The following is a 17,814-nucleotide window of genomic DNA, read 5'->3' as shown; positions in this document are numbered from 1 at the left end:
GGCCAAATTCTGATTGATACCTTAAAAAAAAAAACTATTTGTGGATAATTAAAAGCAAATACCATAATCGAGTTTGGTTTGAAATCTACAGCTGCCATAGAACCATGTGGGCCAATAAATTTGTGAGTTTACGAAGGACATTACTTTGCAAAAAAAAAAATAATTTATTTTTGATGATGCTTAACATTCAAGAACTCAGTTTTTTAATGTTACTGGGAAGCAGATGCTAAACTGCAAAAATTAATTAGCGATTGCATTCCAGAAAGCAATGATATCCGACTTCTTTATTAAGTTTACTGTTACGTGAACAAAGAAAGAGGAGAGCATTTCTTCCATTAGCAAAGCATATAGGACATCTGTGCATAAGAAGATACAAGACAGAATTTGGTGGGTGAAATTCATTGTTGTGAAAGGAGTAATTGGCTTGTAGGTCCTGCAAGTTTTATATCCCAGATCTTAAATCGGATAGGATCTCATGGGTTTCAAGCATTTCTTATCATTGGTGTTTAGTTTTATTTTGACTTTAACCCTATAGAGATTGTATTGAAGCAACAAAAAACTAATTTCAGACTAACAACGAGGGAGGAGAAACTCAGCCTCTGAGCCTCACTGTCTTGGCTTGACGCACTGTAAGCTGAGAATTTGGGGGATCCTGTTCACTTGCATGCAGCCTAGGAATGAGGAAAGTGTAGGGCCTGTGTGCCCCACAGAACAAACACTGAATGTTACCCATGCCATCTAACTGGTATTCCTTTATGGGTTTTGTTTGCTTTCTTTTGAAATCATCCCTGAGTCTTTACTAAAGTCTTCTAAAAATTACTAATCTAATCCTAGCCGTGCATGGGCACAGGATGAAAAGGAATCGGTGTCCCCTTGTCCGCAGCAGGTCTAGGTGGGGGCAACATAGGTGAAAGTGACCCTCATGTACAAGGTTTAGGACTTTAAAGCCTTGTCCCCTTTCCCAGGTGAAGATTAGCCCTATAATATCAACCTCAAAGCAGTGTGTCATTATTTTTATTAATAGAAACGATGGCTTCATTCTACATGGATCACCCAGCATGGAGAGCTTTTAGTCATCAACATAGTCAGATTTTTCTGGGCAGTATTCCAGGCTTTCCCTCCAATGCTCTGCTACATCCCTTCCTAGCATCTCTTGGGGAGTAGCTATACTCAACGCCATTTTTGTACCTCCTCTCCATCATTACAAAGGATGATTCTTCTTTTCTAATAGAAGTGTGGGGGAGAGTGTCTGTCAGATACCATAACTGTATCCTAATTCAGGTTCTTCTCAAGGATGCTTGTGATGACTAATTTTCTGCCACCTTCGCTGGGCCATGATGCCCAGATATTTGGTCAAACATGATTCTGGATGTTTTTGTGAGGGTGTTTTGTTTGGATGAGATGAACATGTAAATCAAAAGGCAGTCAGCCTTTCAACTTGGTGCTTCCCCCGGTCTCCAGCCTGCTGGTCTACCTTGCAGATTTTGGAATTTCCAGCCTCCATAATGACATAAGCCAATTTCTTAAAATCTCTCTCTCTCTCTCTCTCTAGTACACAATAGTATATATATAGAACATATTATATATATATATATATGTATATATATATATATAGTCAGAGTGGGGTTTAAGGACCGGAGGGACCTGGAAAGTAGTCAAATGTTTTTCCAAGTGGCATAATAGAACGTTGAGGGCTGAGGACTCTGAAAAGCCTCTAGGGACAGGATGAGACAAGCTGCAAGCTCCATTTGACCAGTGCCCATATGGGGAGGGGGACTGCTCAGCAGATGCTAACTTGGGCAGAGGCTGCCTCCAATGATCAGGTACCTCTTCTTGAGGCCATGATACTAGATTGGCCCTCAGGAATGTAGATACTGTCCCAGATATACGTGTGTGTGCAGAGTGGGAGGCAAGCCTAAATTAATGGAGTTTACCCTAAATTGGCAAGATTAAAGTTTTCTAGCTTTCTACTGTCAGATGAAATGAGATCTTAAGATAGAAAATAAATCAATAAAAAGTTACATCTATTTGTGAACGAACCACGTGGATTTACCATTTATTCCCGTTTTGATCATTTACTTTCAACGGGTCAATTAATTCATTTTACAAAAACAAACTTTCAGTGTAGGGAGAAAGAATCATTCTTCTAAAAATAAAGAAGGAAATTAAAATAGAATTTGCAAACTGATGAACCATGTGGAAGAGCCTTATCTGTTCCCACATCATTAACTATTCATTGCTATACTGGTGACTTCTAAGACTTACGTGAGCCTCCTCTTTCCTCCGCTTCACCACTGGAGCATTTCCAACCTCCTGCCACAGACTCAGCACACGCAGGGAGAAGAAGAAGGCTGGACTGGGGCCACAAAAAAATCTCTGCTCTAATCCCTAAACCAGTGTTCAGTAGGAACATAATAAGTTTTTAACTGAATGAATGAATGCATGAATATTTAACTTGTTTTTTAAAGAAATCAACAAGGGGATCTGTCTACAGGCAATTTTATTTGGTTTTGGAAATTTAGATTGATTTTCTATCACTTTGCAAATAGAATAGGACTAACTCACTCCTCTGTGGGGTTCTGAATGAGGAAGTGTCCAAACCTGTTCGCTATTAACCAGTAATCAGGTAGGGAAAGGAAAGTCTCTGGCCATGAAAATTCTTCTCTGTGAAGACTAACAGCTCTCAACAAAGGAGGAGCAGGAAAATAACTAAGGCTGAGGTCCCTTTCAGATTATTCCAGACATTCTTATTCTCTGGGCCCACATGCCCTCCAATGGGGGAGAGGGTAAGGGAAAAACCCATGTTTGCTGGTTTTGCATTGTTGGGCAGAAGGCAGTCTCTTAATCATGTTGGTGGAGAATTGCCTCTAAGGTCTTATCCCTGACACTCTTCAGGAAGCTCAGAACTACAGTCCCACCTGTGCCCCTCTCTTCTAGGGCTTGAGATGGCCCAGGGAGAGGGTTTGGCCTCCTGCCCTTTGCTTTGGCAGCCGCTGTGATGAGGTATTTTGTCACCACAGCGATGTGATAGCTGCGCAGGTCCACCAGGGCCTCCACACACTGATTATAGGCTGTCAGAAGTTGGCTATTTTCAGAGGACAAGATGTGGTCTCTCAGTGAGGGACTTGACTGGATTTCTTCTATAAAGTCCTTATGGGAAGGAGGCATGTACTCCCTCATCCTATGCAGAAAGTCAGCTGAAAGAAACAAACCAGAACAATGTCATAACTCCACATGGAAAGATAAGAGAGCCTATCTGCTTTTCTGGACATCAGTGCAGCAAAAACTTGCTTTCATCCTAACTGTCCGATCTACATTGCTGGCTCTTTTGCTCACAGATGTCAAATACTATTTTCTTGACTACCAATAGGAGATGGGGAAGGAAAAATGAAGCAAATACATCTGGATAACTGAGTTGGAACTAGATCTATCAGCCCATGTATAAATATTTGTTGCATACCCAAGGGGGGCAGAGTATCTTGCTAATCATCATGAGAGGTATATACAAATGTAAGGCATAAACCCTTAAACTGATTTGCTAAATACTCTGATAAATTTTGCTCCCTAAGTGCTCTGTTTGAAGGGAGTTCTAAGGAGGAGGAAAGTAATAGAGTTTATAAGATCAAGAAAATAAAGAATGACAAACTGTTTTTCATAATAGCCTCTTGAAGTCAACTTGTTTAAAAATCAAATCAATAGATATTTATAGAAAATGTGGATAGATCGATCATTTATAGGATATTTATAGGATATCCATTAGGTATTTAATACTATCATAGTTCTTGAGAACTGACTTTTGTGGACAAGACTGGACCCTATGACACAAAGTTCTAGTCATTTCTTTTCCTTACCCATCTTGAAAACTCTGTAGTCTAAAGTGCCCTTTTGCAACTATTAAACATTGCCTTGCTGCTAGCAGGCAAAGAACTGAACAATTTCAAGCTTCTAAACTGGTAGACCCTTCTTCTAGTCTAAATAGGCTTGGCCTGAGGTTGCAGCATTTTTACAGGGAAAGGCTTTAGTGGAGGAGCTCAGACCCATCACCAGCTATATCCAGACTTAGTAACTTAATGCCACAGCCTTCAAACTCTAGATCTCGCCTCCATTTTAGAGAAAGGAGGCCACTGCCTAAGGATCCAAACAAAACTACAGGAAACAGCTGGATATGTAGCAATGTTTTAAGATTTGGACATGAAACCCAATATCCTGCTGAGATCAAATATTAATTGACTTGACACAATAACATCTGGCAGGCACACAGCCTCCTGGTTGGCTTGGAGAAGTATAGACTTCATGACATTTTAATTTACACATTACATTACATTTTAATTTAATTTTGGTCTTGTCAATTGGTAAAAAACATCTCTGTTCTTCCTCCCTGTTAAGGAACAAAAAGAAACAGCAAGTGTCCGACTTACCACTTTCCTTGCTATGGCAAATGCCTAAGAACTCATCAAAGGCATGAAGCACGGTGCTCTGAGCTGCACTCCCTCCAGAGTACTCCAGGGGCTCTGTGGAGACTCCTTCATAGATCAACCCCACAGGCATTGCTGGGTTATCCTTCCATCTAAGCCAGAGGAAAAGTCAAAGAGAAGGCGTGGGTGCTAGGAGTTAAGAGCATATTTTCTGTTACAGAAACAGTGAGTAAGAGAGCAAACACAACTTCAATGGTAATTTTAGAGCAAAAGACTGGATATTTTTGTAGGATATGTACTTAAGCGTACTTCAGTTTCATAACAGGCCACAGGATACAGCTGTTCCTTTCCTCAGTTGAAGGATTATTCCAGAGAAGTAAAGGATGTTTAGAGAAGAATCCTTAGCACTGGTCCTATGACATATTTATTAGGAAAAAAAAATCACTTATAAAGATGATATCAGTGCTGATCAATAGGAGCAATTTAGGGGCTCTGGAATAATCTTCACCTAATCTCAACCCTGATAACCTGATACCTTTAACTCTGCAAGCAGAGCTTTGAAAGTAAACACACACACACACACACACACACACACACACACACACCTTTGCCCTTCCCTGAAATAGCTTTAACAGTTGTCATGCTGAACTATCAGTTTTAAATACTACCTGACTTTGTGGGAACACCTTTGTCAAATATGTTCTTGATAGCAGGTATTGATAACGAGGGCAGCAATAAAGAGAACACAGTACAACCCGGCAGGTTACCAGAGGGACGTGGAGATGGACGGAATTGAGGCTCTGAGTCTTGCTCAGATGAAGTGGGCCCGTTCTTCTCTTCTTCTGTCTCCCTGATTCCATTTCTTTGTCTTTTTGTGTCTGAGTCCCCTTACCTCTACCTCCAACTATTTTACTCATTTCCCTGTCACATTTGTTATAGAGTCTTGAACAATTCCAGAGACTACGTGGGTGACTCCATAATAAGACAAAAACAATAGCACTAAGAACACATTCTAGTTGTACTTCAAGGCGTTAGTCTGTAAAACCCCTGCACATTCATGTTCTCATTTGACCTCTTTTGAGTAGATGAAGGCAGGTTTTTAAAACCCCTTTTACAGATAAACAAAAACTCAAAGCTGTTAAGGCTCCAGGGCCACATTGTTAGAAAATGGGGAAACCAGAATGTAAATCCCAAACTTGTAATATATTTTTTTAAGACTTTATTTCTTTGACAGAGAGAGAGCGTGCGCGCGCACAAACAGGGAGGCACAGCAGGCAGCGGGAGAAGCAGACTCTGGCTGAGCAAGGAGCCCGATGCGGGGCTCAGTCCCAGGACTCCAGAATCATGACCTGAGCAGAAGGCAGATGCTTAACCGACTGAGGCCCCCAGGCGCCCCAAACTTGTAGTTTTCTATTTTCATTTTCCAGAGACCCCGCATGTGAATTTGCACTTTTACTAAGGAATAGAGTCTTTTTTCCTCTTATTTCCAGGAATGAGCCACAGTCCCTGTTGTGAACAGTTTAAATAACAGGCTTACATTGATGTCTCGTCTCCTTCCTATAATTCTAAAAGTCATTTTGCTCAAGAGAAGGGAAACATCACACACATACAAAAGCCGTAGCCAGACTGCTCAGCTTGCTGTTCATGCCCTTTTTCCAATACTTCCTTGAGGTAAGAAAGGCTGTACGGAGCTGGGTTGTTTTCTTTGCAGGTTGGTTTGTTCAGCAGTTGTATGGTTTCCACTGCATGAATGTCAGAGTGGCCTTTGCAGTGGGGGTGACATCACTTCTGGAAACATGAGGCACAGAAAGCAGAGCCCGGGGAGAGCGAAGGAAGGATTCTGGTATTAAGATTAGAACACGCTGTAGCTGTTGGGTGAGAGGGCTCTTTTTCAGGCAGATAGAGAATTTAATCTCAGCTTTGGTATTTATTAACTGTGAGCCTTGGCTTAGGTAATGAATCTCTCTGAGCCTCAGGTTCCTTATCCAAGTGATATTAGGATCTACCTTATTGGGTTGTTATGGGAACTAATTAAAATAATACCTGCTCAGGGCCTGGAACATATTAAGCATTTGCTAAATATTAGCCATTTTATATTATTCAGAGTGAGTTGGAATCCCTGCTCCCTCCATTCATTATGTTGTAACTTTGCATGCACTTTCGTGAGTCTTGGTCCTAATTTGCACCTACTTCCTAAAGCTGCTGCATAATTAAACGGGTTTTAGAGAAGTTTTATGACTTATCAAAGTTCAGGACACTGCTTCAATAAAATTTCTAAACAACATTTTATTGGGAAGGAGTATTGAAAACGTAAGTGGAACAAAGAGAGCGGCCACAGTGGTTCAGAGTTGTTTTTGCCATCCTGTGGATGATCTCAGATGGTCACTTTGGTCTCTTTCAACAGTCCCTCCTCATCATGACCACTTCTGCATGTTGGACTTTCTCAGGGCTCAGTCCTTGGGCTCCCTGCTACTTCCACTTTCCAAGTGGTCTTATTTAGCTTCATTGATTTAGAAGGCAACTATATTAGGACTATTTAAAAGCATGCACTTACACCTGGGCCTCTCCCTTAAGGTCCAACCTCATGTATTCAGCAGCCTACTTACAGATACCTCCACCAGAAATGAACATGTCCCAAACTAAGCTCCCAATTTCCCCTCCCTTCTGCCAAATTTGTTCCTCTGATAGCCTTCCTCATCAGAGAAAATGGCAGCTCCATTCTTTCAGTGGATCAGGCCAAAACCTTAGAGTCCTCTTTAACTAATCCTGTTCTCCTCCTTCTATAAGCAATCCAATAGCAGGTCCCCTCAACTTTACCTTCGGTCATGTCCAGAACTGAACACTTTTTAGCACCTCTGCTGCTTCCACGCCAGTCCAAGCCACCATGCTGGATTGTGGGATAGCTTCTTAAACGTTTGCCTGGCTTCCATTCTTGTTCTCAAATCATCTATTTTCCACTTAGAAGATACAGCAATGATTCGAAACTTAAGACGGATCATGCCATTTGTCTCCAGACTTTCTACCCCTGCTCTTCTCTCTCAGAAAGGAGCCAACAAGCCCCAACATGATCTGGTCTTCTGCTATTCCTTGTATCTCTCTCATTTTCCCGCATGTGTCTTTCATCCCAGCAACACTGGCTTCTTTGCAACAAGGAATCCTTGTTCCTCCACGACAAGCATGCTCCGACCTCAGGGTTGTTGCAATTTTTATTTCTTTTGCTTGGAACAGGTATATCTAGAAGGTTTAGTTCTCACTTCTTTCGGGTATCTACACAAATGTCACCTAGGAGTGTGACATTCCCAGATCATAATAAATAAATGAGAACCTTCAGCCACCACCCACCCCAGCTCTCCCTTGATGCCCTGGGTCTTACTTTACATTTCCCCATATTACTTATTGTTGTAACATATATTGTATGACACTTGCTTTAATTATATTTGTTTATGCATTATCTGGCTCCCATGATTAAAATGTAAGCTCCAGGATGCCTGTGGGGTTTGGTTGGTAAAGTGTGTGCCTTCAGCAGGTCATACCCCAGGGGTGTTGGGCTCCTTGCTCAGTGGGGAGCCTCTGCCTGCCGCTTCCCCTGCTTGCGCTCTCTCTCTCTGTCAAATAAATAAAATATTTATAAATAAATAAATAAATAAAATGTAAGCTCCATGGGAATGAAGTTGCTGTTTTGCTTTATTGCACATTTCCAGAACCAGGAACTATGCCTGGCATATGGTAAGCACTTACTAAAGAGTTAATGAATGAATGAATGAATGAATGAAAACAATATCATTCTATAATTCCCTATTATATATCTAGAATATGTGGACCCAAATGTTTGTCTGGAAAGGATCTAGCCAGCTTTAAGGAGGCATCAGATGCTCAAATGGCCAAGAGACATCAATCAATCTTTTTTTGGTGCCCCAACATGATGAAAATGTATCAAAGCCACATTGAAGGTGACAGAGAAAACATCAGCATGTAAGTCAAAAAAGATAAAATAAGGGGATCTACTTTCAAAATCCATGTTCTCCACCTGTGATGAGATTAGTCTGAGGAAGGGAAATAGGGTTTCTCTGACTAGCCCAAGGACTGTGCCCATGCACTCTCAGCCCAAACTACTGTTTGTAAAGGAAAAGAATTAGTTTCCTTTCAAATCTCTGTAGACAAGGTTATTTTTAATCTTTCTCATAGCATATTTCTAGGAAACACAAGAGGAAGTGTAAACAGAGAGAAAAAAAGAAAGAAATGAAGTGACATTTTTCCACAGGGGCTGATGACTTCCCTGTGAAATTTAATGTGAGTGGGAAATAAAAAGAATATGTTTAATCTACAGATGATGAAACTCTCCTAAATAAAAATGTTTTTAAAAAGTAAATAAAAACAGTAAATCAAACATGGGACAAGCCAAAAATATAGGAGTAGATTTCGATTTTTCAAGACAACTCTCTTGAGAATTCTCAACAATCCAGGTGATTTTAGCCATCAACACTTATCAATACATTTAAGATTTGGTGCCACCCACTTAGTTGTGCTACATGGGAAATATTTTTGAGGGTCAGACAGAGGGGAGACTTTTATGGAGATCACAGATAAGATGCACCACTGACCCAGAACTTATTTTAATGAAAACAATATCACCCTGCAGTGACCATTTAATCATGATGGGTAGAATTTTGAAAATATTGCCCCAAGATCTCCATCCTAATTCCTAGAACTCTTTATATTATAAGCTACCATGCCTGTCAATATGATATATTATACAGCAAGGCCAAAGAGACTTTGCAAATGTAATTAAGGTTACTAATCAGTTGACCTTAACATAGGGATTTTCTGCACTGTCTCATGGGCTCAATCTAATCACATAAGACCTTAAAAGCAGAGATTTTCTCTGGCTAGTGGCAGAAGGAGAAATCAGAGGTATTTAAGTACTAGGATTGGAAGCACCATGGCTGCGTTGGAGGATACCATGTAACAAGGAAAGCAGGAGGCCTCTCTAAACGGAGGACAGATCCTATCCAACAGCCAGCAAGGAAACATAGACCTCAGTTCCAAAACCACAAAGAACTGGATTCTACCACAAACCTGAATGGTCTGGAAGTGAGTGATTCCCCAGATTCTCCTGATAACAGCTCAGCCAAGCAGATAGCTTGACCTCAGTGTTTGGAGACACTAAGCAGAAAACCAAGCTGAGTTTGCTTGGCTTTCTGACCTACAGAAATGCGAGATAATAATTGTGTGTTGTTTTAAATTGCTTTTTTAATTTGTGGCAATCTGTTATGCAATGGTGGAAGACTAATACAAACTTAAACAGCAAAGTGAAGCACAGAGATTTTCCAGAATTAGGTACTTCCTAAATCTCAGTCTATTTAAAATGTTTAAAAAATGCCCTTTTGTTCTCTAATTCTACCAAAACCTATCTGCAAGTTTTGCTTAACATTTGTTGCTGGAATCACTATCGTACAATCAGATCTTTGTCTTAACCCTGAGCACATGCAAAACGCACAGAGAGCAAGAAGAGTTCTAAGGACAGATAATCTCTTTGGGGAGGATTTCGGGACTGAATGGGTATACAGTAAAAGTCTGAGTTCTGAGAAACACTCCCAATTCCATTCTGCACCCTTCCCCATTTCTCTGGTTTCCTCATCAGTCAGGTACCCATTACTCTCAAGTTATTCACTAGAAACCTTCCTGCTTCCATTCTCTGAGCCCTGCAGTGAGGAATGCCCACCCAAGCTGGCCTCCCCTTAGACTGTCTCATACTCCAGACCTACTCAATCTAGAGAAAATACTGAGTTCATGTTGTCACTTCCTTCTTGCACCAATGTAATATCCACTACATCTACTGATAGATCAGTAGATCTGTTGATTTTGGTATTGGACTTGTCTCTTACTACTTCAGGGCACAGCTTCAGATTCTTTCTGTACATAGCACTTAGGCATCTCCTAGTTATCAAGATGGAACACTAGGTGAGCTCTATTTCACATTTTTCACCTCATCCATTCACTACCTCCACTTTTCACTTTTCACCATTAAAAAGCCAAACAAACAAACTTAGTTTCTCTCAGTTAATGTGAATAGGAAAGCAATTTGATTAAAACATGTCAAGGTATAACTAGTGTATTTAAAGGAAGAAATATATCTAAGAGTAGAGTTCTCTAACTGGAGAAGTTAACAGGCCATGTCAGAAAAGACCCACAAATATGAACAAATGACTTGGGGTAGCTCTTCCAGGAGTATTAGAAGAAAGCTTTTAAGCCCTTTCTATGCTTCCATCTGCCTTAGTAACAAGGGGGAGAGAATGGATATAAATGATAGAGCTTTGTGGTTGCATACTGGGCTTTTTTTTTCTGCCATCAAGATGGGATTCGAAGTGAATACAAATGAATCTAATATGGTCGTCTAAGGAAAACTATTCTAAACTTAAATATGCAAACTTCAATGTCATTTGTCATGCAGATGGTACCCCACCTCTTATATCCAAGAATGGATAATTGCTAGCAAGGGTTTCTTGGTGTGTTTCTTACTATAGGAAGCTTCTCTCTCCTCTCATAAATTTGGAATATGCTACAGAGGCCTCATGCAGGAAAATGGTTGAACTGTACTTACCCAGAGAGAAAGATCCGGATGACTGCATAAAATATGTCTGGATCAACATAATCTGGAGAAGCAATCAAAATGTGAACTTTACTACAGGCAAAAAAGCAATTGGTTACATGTGCATGGGTCCTGCAGCTCTCCTGGGGCCGCCTCCTCTATCTGATCTTCATGGAAATCTGGAAGGAAGGCAGCAGAAGGAGGGGGATGGAATGTTCTCTTCTGTGGCCCCTCACTGGCGCTTACAGAAATTTTAAACTGTTCCAAATGCTGCCCTTTTCTATTTGTGGCACTTCCCTTTTCTGAACTTCATAACAACAAAAGGAGAGGTCAAAGCCATCTTTAAAAAATTAATATTTTTAAACAGACATGATATTTGAGAGAGCGTAGGAAGTAGAAAGAAGCAAAGCAGAGAAAAAGAGTCAGCTCTCTCAAGGCTTGCACAAGAGAGGAAACCTAAAGTCATCAATGCTCACGCAGAGTTCTGTTCAGGCAACAAAGGATGGAGGGGAGAATGTCTTGCCCGGGGGCTGCCACACCAGGTCCGGTATGGGCTCGTGGAGCTGCATTCCTTAGTCTGTGCAGCTAGTTTTGCCTCTGAGCCGATGCTTGGGGATAACTGATTCCACTAGTTTATTAACTTGCATTTAAAGAAGCGTGTCTTCACATTTGTACTACATCTCTTCTCATTAACTTTTGAAGATTCTTCTTTCTTCTTTGCATAATAGGGCCCATCTATGACCTGGCATGTTTCTTTTACCTGGATTTCTGTCCATTATTTCCTTGTTTCTCTTTGAGAAAAAAACAAAAAACAAAAAACAGGGGTGGTTGGTTGGGTGATTGAGGTGGCTGCCTTCAGCTCAGGTCATGATCCCGGGGTCCTGGGATCGAGCCCCGCCTCGGGCTCCCTGCTCAGTGGGGGACCCTGCTTCTCCCACTCCCCCTGCTTGTGTTCTCTCTCTCTCTCTGTCAAATAAATAAATAAAATCTTAAATAAACAAACAAAACACCCCAAAAAACATCTTTTTTATGAGACCCAAACAATGTCATCTCTATACCATCAATTCCCTTTTCTACCCTCATACTTACTCTCTGTTCCTCCATCTCTATTTTCTCTGAAAGCCCACGGGCTCAGGTCACTCATATCTTCCTTTAGCCTCAGGGTTTCCCAGTGTTCCTGAGTGGTGTCACATTCTTAATGCTCTTCTGTGACAATGTCCCATGTGCTGGACTTTTATTTGGGTCCCGTTTCTATGTCTTTCCCATCCGGTCTTCTGCTCCCACAAAAACGTTAAGTATTATGGACAAATTTTTGCTGAAGCGACAATGACCAGCAATAGTGTAATATTTTACCCACAAAAGTAAAATGATTAGTCAGTAGATATAAAATAATTTTAATGTAAAAATTGTCAATAAATGTAAAAAAATCCATTTATGATTATAAAAAACAGAAAAATTAGCTAATTAAAGATAGGAGGAACATTTTTGAACTGATAAATTCACAGAAAGCCTATTGTACATTTTGTACTTGATATTGAAAGATTAAAAATAAGTGTTTTAAGATGTGGAACAAAACAAGGATCACCACTTCCATTCAACACGGTGTTAGGAATCCTAGCTAGAAGAGTACAAAAAAATATTTAAAGAAATAAAAGTTATAAGTATTATAAATGAAGGAACAAACATGATTCTCAAATAACATGATTTCAACATAGGAAACCCAAATAATCTGCAAATAATCTGCAAATAATTATTAGAATTAATAAGAGTGTTTATCGAGGTATTTCATTTAGTAAACCAGCAACAAATAGTTAGGAGTTAGTTAAATCAAAAGATACCATATTCACTAGAAACACAAATCTAAGTTAACTATGAAAAAAACCCAGAAGATATCTAAGTCTCTTATTTTGAATGAAATTAAAAAAAAAATTCAAGAAATTAAAGAAGAAATCTATATTGATGGACAAGAAAACTCAGTATCAATATCAAAGAGAAGAAATGTATCTAAGAAAGAATTGTCTATCTGAATAAATTTTAGCCGGCAGCCAGCAATATGAAGGCACAATTTGGAGTGGCTTGTCCAACAACCCTAGCTGGCGTTTCCATGCTATTCTCTGACTCTCCACTTCCTTGATCATAAGACAGAAAGACTAGATGCAATATCAGAAGCATGTCATTTTTCTCCAAATTAATGTATGGATTTAATGCAATATGAGCAAAATTTTTAACAGAGATTTTTTTCAATGCAATTTGACAAGCTGATTCTAGCAGTTTACATGAAAGGCAAAGGGTTGAAAACAGTACAGTCACCCCTGGAAAAGAAGGGCAAGATGAAAATGAGAAACACTATGAAGCTATAGTTCTTAAGACAAATGATATTCCTGATGGGAAAGAGAGACAATGAAGAAGACTAGAGAACCTGGAAACAGAGCCAGTCATTTCAGAAAATCTGATAGAAGACAGTGCCAATATTGGAGATTAGGGATTATTTAAAAAAAAAGAAATTGAATTTATTTCCTATGTCATGTCACATATAGATAATAATTATGTGAATTAAGGTCTAAAAGGTGAAAGACAAACAACAATTCGAGAAGAAAATGCAGGAAAATATACTTATGACCTATGATTATGAAAAAATATCTTAGGCAAGACCTCCTAAAACATAGACTTCTGCAAAAGAAATGACAGATACCTTGACTATATTTAAATTAAAAAGTTCTGCTTTCAAAAGTCATAAGACAAACCACAATATTTGCAACACATATAACTAACAAAGAGCAGACCCCCAGGATGCACAAAAAACTTACAAAAAGATAAAAGGCCATTAAAAATATAAGGAAACGCATGCATTCACAAAAGAGGGACCTGAGTGGTGAGCACCAACCAGCACGTGCATGCACACACACGCACAAAAGAAAGAGTTAACTCAAATCAGAGAATGCGGGAGTGACATCATCATCATGGTGGAGTAAAAGTTTTCTACTGTCTTCCCCACAGAGAACACTGGTTTAGACAATCACACATAGACAAGAGAGCCTTTGTGAAAGTCCGGGAATTCAGTGGAGACGTCCCAGCACACCACTGAGCAAAAAGATCTGGAGCTGGATACACTGAAGAGGGTAAGAATATTTCACTTTGCTCACATCACCCTGTCCACAAGGCAGCGCAGCTCGGTGCTAAGAGAGACCTTCTAGGGCTGTGATTCTTCCCGTGAGGGAAAATGAGAGCATATGAGTGAGTGCCTGGCTTCCCCAACTACACGGGAATGCTGCCAAGCAGACCCACTTCTTTCTCGCCCCATCCAGAACACTGAGGTGTACAGCACAACTGGGGAGACTGGGCGTGGGGAGGAGCTAGGAGAATGCCACATAGGGCTCTTGGGGGTTTCATTAAAGGGATGCAGATCATATTGATCACCTCACAGAGTCCATTCAGAAACCCTCCCACGAGATGCTGAGAACATTTCGCTGGCAGATCACCCAACACCCCTAGTGCTCTGGTGTCTCACCCAGTCCGGGGCCAACTCCTTGTGTGCACTCCTGAAGGCAGAAAGAGTGAGCCTTTGCTGAGGATTAGTGAGCTCATGCAGCAAGCTGGCTGATTCTGTGGGATTGGGAGAAAGCACACAAACTTGAGCCTTGAACACTCCTCTGTGGAAGGCAAACGGAAGGTGGTCAGCACCTGGCTTTACAGGATCAAGAGAAGGCGCACGCAATTAAAACTTCTGCCACAAGAGGGAGCAAGAAGTATGGAGCAGAGGTATCCATAGCCGGTCTGCTAAAGCTTTGGAATCCCTGCCAGGGCTGATGGAAGGTATTTCTCTCCTGAAACCCGTCGGTAAATCCTGGAGGAGGTGAACACTTCTTGAAATACTTCTTGCAGCAATGCAAAGCTTCACAGAACATAAAAAAAAAAAAAAAAAATCAAGGAAACATGATACCACCGAAGGAACAAAATAACTTTCCTGTAAAAATGCAGACCTGTGATTTGCCTGATAAAATTAATTCAAAATATCTGTTTTAAGGAAGCCAGGTGAACTATAAGTAAACACAGAAAGATAACTGAGGGTTGCTGGAGGGGAGGGGCGTGGAGGGATGGGGTAACTGGACTTTGGGGAGGGTATGTGTTGTAATGAGCACTGGGTATTATATAAGAGTGATGAATCACAGACCTGTACCCCTGAAACCAATAATACATTATATGTTAATTAATTAGATTTAAATTTTAAAAAATGAAAAAAGAAAACAGAAAGACAATTCAATGATATCAAGAGAACAACACACGCACAAAATGAGAACTTTAACAGAGAGATAAAAATCATAAAAAAGAACAGACTACTAGGAAATATATTTTGGTGATGGACTCTGAACACTCTGAAAACTGTTCAGAAAATACCAAGTGTTGGCAGGAAGTTTTCCTGTACTATTAACATGGGGCTGGTAAGGTCGGAGAACCATGTGAACACTCTGGCTTCTGGGTCTAATGTGCACACATCTTGGCTGAGAAGGGGGGTTCTTAAAAGCCAGTGACACAGAGGATCTAAGAACACACCTGAGTTACGTCTCCTCCTTTTCCTTCCATGTGGCTTCCCAGTAGAGTGAGAAAAAGGCATCGAGGACTATAGCTTCTGCCCAGATGGCCAAGCTCAGGTCCATTTAGTGCCTGGCCAGTCATCTTCCAGTGTTTCTGTGGTTGTGTTCAGCAAAACACAAAACATTTTGGCCAAGCAGCCTTCTCTTTTAAATCCAAGCGAATCTCTAGAGAAATATAATGTCTGCTTTTGATTCATTTACACTGATAATAATTTTGTGTCATAAGCATTATTTTTGTTTTGTTCGGAAAACCTAAGGAGACTAGGTTTTAAAGTTTTCAGGGGTAGGGATTTAGATTTTTATACTGAGAAATAGTCTTTACACAAAGCAACACTAGAAAATCCTTGCCTTGGATCAGTGCTGTAAAATCACAGGCGAGGAATTACCGTAGTGTTTCACATTATTTTAGTAACATTCATCTGGTCTCACTCAGGGAAGTAGCATGGCAGGTGCTCTGGGGACATACGATAAAGCATGGTAGATGCAAAATCAAACCATACATCCGATGCTCATGACCACCAAACTGTAACTCTTTCACGTAATTCCAACTGTCAAAGCCACATATTTCCACTGGATGTCTTGTCATCACCTTAAGCATGATATATCTCAAAGCAAGTTCATCATCCTTCCTTTGTGTCCCTATTTACTTTGAAAACCAACCAACCCATCAAGCAGAACTTGATTCAATCTTCCAAGTGACAGGTCTTTGCCAGAGGCATCGTGATTTTTTTTTTAAACCAACTTTGAAATTATATATACTTCCTGGACAACTCTTTCTGTCTCTGATCATACCTACACTCTGCCAGTCCTTCGTCCTTTTCCTTGATGTCTCTTGCCCATCTCTTCTGTTGCTCTGACTGTTCTAGCCCCTTCCCCTTTTCCCAGACTTGGTAGCACTGTTGGCAGGGTGTAAGAAGCTATATGTGCCTGGACGACACCAGGGCTTAAATCTGGAGTTTATGGAAGTAGGAGTGAACCAGGCAGAGGGTGACTGGGAAAGAATGAATGAAGCAGAAGGAATAGTGTGTAAACAAGCCTTGAAATTGAAGAAAGTTGTAGAGAGCAAAATGGAGTCTGTCACATCAAGCAGGCGCCTGTGTCAAGCAATGACGTGAGCAGTTCAGGTCCTGCAGCTAGGAGGTATCACCGGGACCCACGTCAGCCGACACCCCAGAACTGATCACGAAGAACCAGAGGAGGTCTGCAGAGATCCAAAACTGATTAAATCCTTTTAAAAAGGGAAGGATTTTGGCAGCAAACTGTTAAACTCTTTGGATCTGACCCCTCTTTGACCACTTAAAAAAGGCAATTGCCACGGAAGGCTCTGCCCCATTGATCTCGGTGATCTCTGAACAGAACCGGGAGCCTTCACCACTAGAACATCAGAAGCCCAGGGCGGAGAGCTGACCCGGACCAGACCGAGGCCTTAGCTCAACCACACGCCCACAGACTGACTCTGAGTTTGGTTCGTTCACTTCCTGTACCTTCTGTTACCTTGTTCATTGTGTGGCTTGTCTTCTCTCCTGCTCTGGGTGCTGTGTAAGAAGCCAAGTTTAATCACATGGTGAACTGTCACTGAGTTTGGAATCCTGAACCTGCTTTATAACTGTGGTTAACTTTGCTTTATGATTGAATAAAGCTGACATTGTGGAAAGAGACATATTGATCACCTCACAGAGTCCATTCAGAAACCTTTTCAGGAACTAAAATATAGTATCAGAAAGAATAAGTGAAGGAAAACATGGTGTCAATAAAGAAAATGAAATTAAAATATTCTGGGGTCAGATCATACTGAGTCCTACAGAATGGATTAAGGATTTTGTCCTTATCCTTAGAATAATGGATGAAATAGTGCTGGCAATAAGACTGTAATGTGACAGGCGTATGTAATTTAAAATTTTCTAGTAGTCATATTTCAAAAGGTAAAAAAAGTTGGGAAAATTAATACCAATACTATATTTTAGTTAACCCACAATATTTTAATTTCAAAAGATAATCAATATAGAAATTATTAATGCGTTTTGTGTAATAAGTTTTTGAAATTTTCTGTATATGCTTACAGACTTAAAATTTATTTATACTCAGGGCGCCTGGGTGGCTCAGTCAGTTAAGCCAATGACTCCTGATTTCACCTCACGTAATGATCTCAGGGTCGTGAGATTGAGCCCTGCATCAGGTTCCCTGCTCAGTGCAGAGTCTGCTTGTCCCTCTCCCTCGG

At 40.5% G+C, this 17,814-nt stretch overlaps 1 protein-coding gene and 1 long non-coding RNA gene across 4 annotated transcripts in view; one reads left to right on the top strand and one right to left on the bottom strand.

Annotated features, from left to right (window-relative positions):
• Window positions 1–281: 281 nt before the first annotated feature.
• Window positions 282–17,814, bottom strand: part of IDO2 (indoleamine 2,3-dioxygenase 2) — a 59,429-nt gene continuing 41,896 nt past the window's right edge. For both annotated transcript variants that reach the window (XM_025886235.2, XM_073902515.1), the window contains 3 exons: window positions 11,017–11,068; window positions 4,419–4,567; window positions 282–3,197 (listed from right to left, as the gene is read on the bottom strand). In XM_025886235.2, the coding sequence (XP_025742020.1) occupies window positions 2,842–3,197; window positions 4,419–4,567; window positions 11,017–11,068 (557 nt within the window). In that variant the 3' untranslated portion in view covers window positions 282–2,841. The remainder of the gene's footprint in view (window positions 3,198–4,418; window positions 4,568–11,016; window positions 11,069–17,814) is intronic.
• LOC141374360 (uncharacterized) overlaps window positions 14,006–17,814 on the top strand; it is a 54,274-nt gene continuing 50,465 nt past the window's right edge. For both annotated transcript variants that reach the window (XR_012381178.1, XR_012381179.1), the window contains exon 1: window positions 14,006–14,123. This is a non-coding gene — a long non-coding RNA (uncharacterized lncRNA). The remainder of the gene's footprint in view (window positions 14,124–17,814) is intronic.

This window comes from Callorhinus ursinus, unplaced genomic scaffold, assembly GCF_003265705.2.
Source record: "Callorhinus ursinus isolate GAN/ISIS: 27379988/994484 unplaced genomic scaffold, GSC_fseal_2.0 scaffold17, whole genome shotgun sequence".
Lineage (NCBI taxonomy): Eukaryota > Metazoa > Chordata > Mammalia > Carnivora > Otariidae > Callorhinus > Callorhinus ursinus.
Note: the sequence above shows the minus strand (reverse complement) of the source record. Positions and strands in the feature narration are given on the sequence as shown.